Source organism: Seriola dumerili, unplaced genomic scaffold (genome assembly GCF_002260705.1).
Source record: "Seriola dumerili isolate Sdu_G_001 unplaced genomic scaffold, Sdu_1.0 BDQW01000149.1, whole genome shotgun sequence".
In the NCBI taxonomy this organism is placed as follows: Eukaryota; Metazoa; Chordata; class Actinopteri; order Carangiformes; family Carangidae; genus Seriola; species Seriola dumerili.
Genome location: NW_019174404.1, coordinates 9,983,430 through 9,989,848, shown reverse-complemented (window position 1 = coordinate 9,989,848; position 6,419 = coordinate 9,983,430). Strand labels below are relative to the sequence as shown.

At 39.8% G+C, this 6,419-nt stretch overlaps 1 protein-coding gene across 2 annotated transcripts; it reads right to left on the bottom strand.

The window, feature by feature from the left end:
- Nucleotides 1-379: 379 nt before the first annotated feature.
- Nucleotides 380-6,315, bottom strand: mtfr1l (mitochondrial fission regulator 1 like). 2 transcript variants are annotated; one of them, XM_022751191.1, is made up of 8 exons: nucleotides 6,216-6,315; nucleotides 5,068-5,231; nucleotides 4,794-4,901; nucleotides 4,574-4,683; nucleotides 3,904-4,115; nucleotides 2,934-3,312; nucleotides 2,442-2,603; nucleotides 380-2,252 (listed from the first exon to the last, which is right to left on the bottom strand). In XM_022751191.1, the coding sequence occupies exons 2-7, from the start codon at nucleotides 5,080-5,082 to the stop codon at nucleotides 2,486-2,488; spliced, it is 942 nt and encodes a 313-aa protein (XP_022606912.1). In that variant the 5' UTR covers nucleotides 5,083-5,231; nucleotides 6,216-6,315; the 3' UTR covers nucleotides 380-2,252; nucleotides 2,442-2,485. The 2 variants fall into 2 exon arrangements, with proteins under 2 accessions (XP_022606912.1, XP_022606911.1); XM_022751190.1 differs by having other exon boundaries at nucleotides 5,068-5,198.
- Nucleotides 6,316-6,419: the final 104 nt, after the last annotated feature.

Sequence of the window (6,419 nt, the reverse complement as noted above, 5' to 3'; positions counted from 1 at the left end):
ATGTAAATTCATATTGAAAAGTAACTACTTACTATAGTTGTCAAAAAAGTACATTTCCCTCTGAAATGCTGTGAAGTAGAAGTATAAAAGAGCATAAAATTGGAATACTGAAGTAAACAAGTACCTCAAAATTACAGTACTTAAGTACATCTACCCCCAACTTACTGCTAATAATCCAAACCACTGCTCTCTGGTGGTCTATGTCTATGTGATACATGTCACAGTTGTGATGGGGAGTTAACGTGCTCACTACTTTATATGGCAAATTAAATAACTAAAACAAATCATTTGTTTTGTTCACCTGTACTGCCCCACTCTGGTGACAACTGTCACTGCACGGTGGTTCCAAGTGCAACAGTTTCCACAGACAGAACAGTTGTAGTTTCAAAACATCAGCCCATCTTTATTTACAAGTCCATACAAGACAAAAAAATAAACGTACAGGTGGTGGTGGTGGGCTCAACCCTACACAGAGGTACAATGGTGAGAAACGCTCAAACCAGCACGCACAAACAGTCAAAATTCAAAACAAAGTCAATAAATTCTCTGAAAAATCCTCAACTGAAGTTGTGCAAGTTTCACCATCTCAAGTACAGACATACAATGAATATATTTCAACTTGCATATAGTATTTCAGCTTATCAGTTTATACTTCATCACTTTGGCTGATGAGGAAGTTAACTGTTGAGAAAAATTACCAGAGACTCGTTCAGCGCCATTTCTAACAAGACAAAACATACTTCAACTCCACTGCATACAATGACACACGGATGGGCACATTCTTGTTCAGTTCAAACACACAAGTTAGCAGTAACTTTTCACACTGCAAAACTACACTAAAGGATTCCAAGTCATGTAGGCATAAATATGACAGATGAAAAACAGGAGTGATATGAGTGTAAGTAAAAGTGAGAAAAGTATTTTGATGCGAGTGGTTATTTTTAACATTCAGCAATAACCCACTCTCACAACTGATTCTAAACAAAGTCGTTCATTGTATGTTTGTGGGATGAAGACATGGGGAACTTAATAAAGTTGAGGATGGAGGGCACATTCAGGAAGAAGAAAGGGCAGGCATTACGGGGTGGGCTGATTAAAACAAACCCATGGCACTTTGAGCTAATATGGGAATAAAATCAGGCATTGGAACAGGCATAAGTTTTGTGGTAAGGCGCCAACAAGAATATTCATTGTGACACACACAAGCATTTTACCCATGGTTTTGTCAAAAGTCTGCATACAGATTGAAGGAAAAGCACTCTCAAAAACAGCTCAGTTATCTTTGCTCAAACTGAAATCATCTCTTTGATTTCATATCAGTAAGTAACATCATAGAAGCGGTTTTGGGGGAAATTAGTAAGAGACCTGTACTTGTATCTGTTGCTGCCTTTACTGGAAATACAAAGAGCTGCAAACAATGGCAGGTGCAAATTTCACTCACACACATCCTTTCATTTATAGATCATGCAGTTCACTCTTCAAACTGTATCAGTATTTCATTTTAAAATCAGTGTCATATGGTTCAGTGACTACCAATCTATGTTAATCACAAACAAGGGGACAGGCATAAGAGCAAGCAACATACATGATGCTGTGCACATTTGCAAACTCAGTACTGAATTGCAAATATTAACAGCAAAGATCTGAACTTGTTTTCCCCCTCACAAACTGTTGATAAGCTACAGTACGTCTCTGCATGCGCACTCTTTGTCTGAAAAATATTTTCAAGTATGTTAGAGGACTTCTTTACACAACAGAAAAAAACAAAAGCATTTATTTGCATTTCTTCTATGGAAAATTCAAAAAAGAAAAAAAAAATCCTGTAGGACTGTTTTCATAGCAGGATGAATAAAATGCTCCTTAAAAAGGGGAAATCCTCAATTTAAGTCCAAAAATATTGTCATGATAGTTTGGATGTCAGCCCCTTCAGCGCCCTCCTACAACACAATGCCCTGGATGGACAGCACTGGCACCAGTCTGTTGAATCCTTATTGAAAATAAATTTGAACATAAAATTTTTTTTTTTTTTTTTTTCAGAGATGAATGCAATATGCCACACAGTGCTGAAACCGATTATTGTTACCAAGAGTTGGCCGTTCCACCTCATACTTCACCAGCCCTGTGAAGTTCACATTTGGTTTTGAATGTCTGGGACAAAGTGTTTTTTTGTTCTAACTCTGGCACACAGCTATTGCCTTGGGTCTGAGTAGCAAGGTTGTGGATCCATGGGTACATATTCCACAGGCAAAGGCCTAAAAATAATGAGGGAGAGAAAAAAAAACAACAACTAAGAACCAACAAGTGATCTAAAACATTTTGCCACTGAAAACATTGACCTACCACTTACATCAAAGGTTTGATTATACAAAATACTTAAAAAAACAAAAAGAGATAAATTCTTAAAAGAAATACAAAAACGCTACTATCCTATCCTGACTTACATGGAACAGCAGGATCGGGTAGTGATGATAAACTCGTGATTGGGCTACTTCCGTTTCACAGCAGCAGTATCTTCTTCCTTCAAGACAAACTTTTTCTTCAAAGCCTCTGAAATCAGAGTTGCAGAGTCTTCCTCTCTAAGGGATGTACAGCCTCTGTTGTACCTGCAAAGACAAACAATAGAAAATACAACCTGATGTTAAAACTGTTAAGCAATATCAAAATACTTGATTGATTGTATATAATAATCCGGTTATGTATGAAATGGAGTACAATGTTATTTTAATTTCATAGGTAAATGTAAGCATATTGATGAAGAAATGTTCTTAGGAATAGTACGATATTTAGAGAAATATGCTTATTCTCTTTTGCCACTCTTGTATCTGTCTGTTAAATATGAAGCTGCAGCTAGCAGTCTTTAGCTTAGCATAAAGACTGAAAACAGGCAAATCCTGCTAGCACCTGGAAAACTCTAATTAACCGGAAATCTGTACCTGTCTTTGCTCATCTTCATGCGGTTCATGTCCTTCAGGATGTCCATAACGTCAGCAAAGCTGGTGGATTTTGACAGCGACACCGTATCCTCTTCAGCTTCACGGAAGTCCATGCTGGGCCTGTCCAGGTCAAAGGTTGCTGATGCCGTCATGGAAACAGGCGGCAGAGGGTCAGGGACCAGCTCTGACACCACAGAGACCACATCTTTCTCATCTTCCTCTTCCTCCTCCTCTTCTTCCTCCTCTGTGACGTCACTGATGACAAAAGAAGCAGCAGCCGTGGCGGCTGGCTGGTAGGACGCCGTCTCGAAAGGCGCCATGGAGAAGCTCATACTTGTGTCATCGGGAGAAAGCAGGTCAGGAGTCAGGGGGTTAGAGCCTGACAGAAACAAGCAAAGCAGAGGAGAGGAATGAGATGATCTGTAATTGTTCTTAAGTGGAGTTTGAGTGGGACAGTGTTAAGAGAAACATATCGAGTCCAAATGTCATTTCTATTTTTATCTGTCAGAGCAGGAGTATGGGTATGCTGCTGTTGTTTGCAGTAGCTCTACTCCCAGAAACTGTTAGTCTGCAGCCCAATACAATACCTCATACTTCTCATGAAACCCCTGTTGAAATATTCAATGAATATCATACAATTGCCAATGAACTGCAGAGATTATCTTTAGTCACTGACCTACAAACTGATGCCAAGACATCTTAGTATCAAAGAGCTTTAAGAGAATCAGGGCAGCTGACCAGGCAAAAAAAGAATCAGTCATATGAAGACAGTAAAACACACTCAGATAGCCTCAAAAAGGCAATCCTTAATCTATACTGCTCAAAGCAGCTTTATGAATCAGAGAACAAGAGTGTAAAGTTAGATGTGTAACTAGTTCTTATGTCCCTGTTATTTTACCACTATCCAAATGTCAGATTCAATATCTACAGTGAACAAGTGCATACTGTAATTTCTGCTTGGGTAACCTACCAGAATCACTTGCCACAATCTTGGCGATCTGTGCACGGAGTCTGCTGAGCTCGTCCTGCAGTGCTGTAGTACGATTTAGTGCTGTAACCCCAGGCTTCCTAAGCCCCTCCACCCTTTTACCCTCACGGCGGAAGTTGGGCACAGATGAGTTCCTGTGGAGCACCAGGAGAGGCGTGGGCCGCCATTCGTGTTTTAGAGGACGTGTGTCACTCCTGAAAAAAGAAGAGTGGGGGATTAGTGTCATCAAGCAGAGTTGTTTATTACAATAAAACAATTGGGTCTGAGTCTAGCTTTTACTCTAAGTTGCATGGACTTTCTTTCTACCTACTGCCCAGACAAAGACCCAGTACTAATCTACACCTGCCAACCATTTATTATGTGCAGTTGTACAGTCTAATGCAATCCAACACAATAACTCCTATCTTTGTTAAGTTTATAACGGTCTGTTCTTAAAATGACTATGGCTGGAAAAAAAAAATTCACTACAGAGCTGAATCAACACCACTCTGACACACTATCAGTAAAAATGGGACATTATAACATTGTTCTACATTTCTTTAGTCTGCACATGTGCACCCAATAAGTTGGAAAGTCTGAAAGTCTGGGACAATGCAATTAGGGAGAAGTGACTGGCACTACAACAAGGAATAGTGATTGACTGTATGCTTACCGCACTCTGGCATATGTCTCCTCTTCATCTGCAACAATCCAGGCTATGTCTGCCAAGGTTGGAACCATAGGGCCATCCATAGGCCGAAGAGAGGGTAGGCCCGGTAGTTCCTAATGCACAAGGGCACAAGTCAAAGTAGCATACGTTAAAATGTTTATGACAATAATAGGGCAATATTATTATGATATAAAAAAATCATCACATTGAATATGATATGTACCTGGAAACATGCCCTTTGGGGAGGTTTGAGTGGGAGAGTAGAACCTATTCTTCTCACAACACTACGGGTGGATCCATGAGGCTTATTCTGCCAGATAGGAATAACTTCCTGCAGAACATTTACAAAACACTGTCAGTCTCTCCACAAAGTGTAATACATTTATCGATGCTTAATGCACTGTTTGCACTGCTGCATAATCACGTGGGGGAAAAGGCAGTTTTAAGTTAAACAATGTTAAGTAAAGACATCAATAACGGTGAGAAAGCAAACTTACTGTTTCTGTTTCCATGGTGATGGTGGGTCTGTCTCATTCACTGGGAAGTTGCACACCAATGTTTGGTGCTAGTAGTGGCTGAAGATGAAGCAGTTCAGCAAACAGATGCCATGTCTGTCTGACTGCTAACTCTTGGGATATAAATGAGTGATTAGTTAGAGCATCTGTTGAGAAAAACATGCAGGAGGAGAACTTAAACACAGCAAAATTTTACTAGATACTTAAATAATAGTTTAGGAATAGTTACTTAAATGACACAAGATCAATCAATCTAAATTTAGATAATTAGTTACTTGTTATTTGTTGACATGTCTTGTAGTCATTTTTCGGGAAAAAAAGCATATGGGCAGTGCGGGTTCTGAATGTGTACAATGTGCTTTGTTTTTGCGATTCTGTGTCATTGGAGAATATATATATCGTTTCATTATATTCTTAGGTTATTACCAGAGTAATATTTGAGATTTTGGCACAATTAATTGTTTATAACATAACCTTATTTTAACCAGGTAATCTCGTTGCGATCAAGCTATGTTTTGCAAGAGACCATGTATACAAAAATCCAGTGGTGGAAGAAGTATCTACCACTTTGAAGCTGCATAAAATATAAGAACTCTAATAAAGTAAAAGCGTCTCAAACACAACCAATAAGATATCGCTATAAAGGCCTGATCTTTGAAAAAAAGAAACTCAACAATCTTGACTTTCTTAGCTTAACAATCGAAAAACTTAATTCATAAATTAAAATATATTATAAACTGTAGCCCTAAAAGGTTTGCCGAGCTCGCCAGTCATGGTTCGCCTTTATCGTCTCACAACATATGCAGGAGCGAGGCAGCAATCATCGGTGCTAACCAGCTGCACCTAAAGTTTAAATCTGCCGTGTTAACGGCACCGCTACAGGTTACTATAACGTTTCCTTCGATATAAGAAGATGGTTAATGCCAGGAAAGAGAAAGAGTGGTGATTTGTGAACAGCTTTGATCATCTTTAGCCGGTTGCTACGGGCATCAAACACACCGGGGCCGTCAGTTAGCTTTAGCAGCACCAGCAACGGCCCCCGATTTGACCCTCAGCCGCAGACCGTCATTTTTCAGTGTGTTTCACTTATACTCACGAAACGCAATGAACACCGCGAGAGCACAACTTACGGTAGATTATGGCTGATTCTTGGAAAGCTACAACATCAGATTCTTTGCGAGTAGCGGCTTCTCCTCTTCGTCTTTCACAATACAGCTATGTTTTCGTTCGTCAGGCCGGAAACCTATGCCTCTCGTTCTTGTGATCTGATTGGCTACAGCCTCATGACTTCACTTTATCAGAACTCGCCCTAGCGCGCCTCCTAGAGGTGGAGG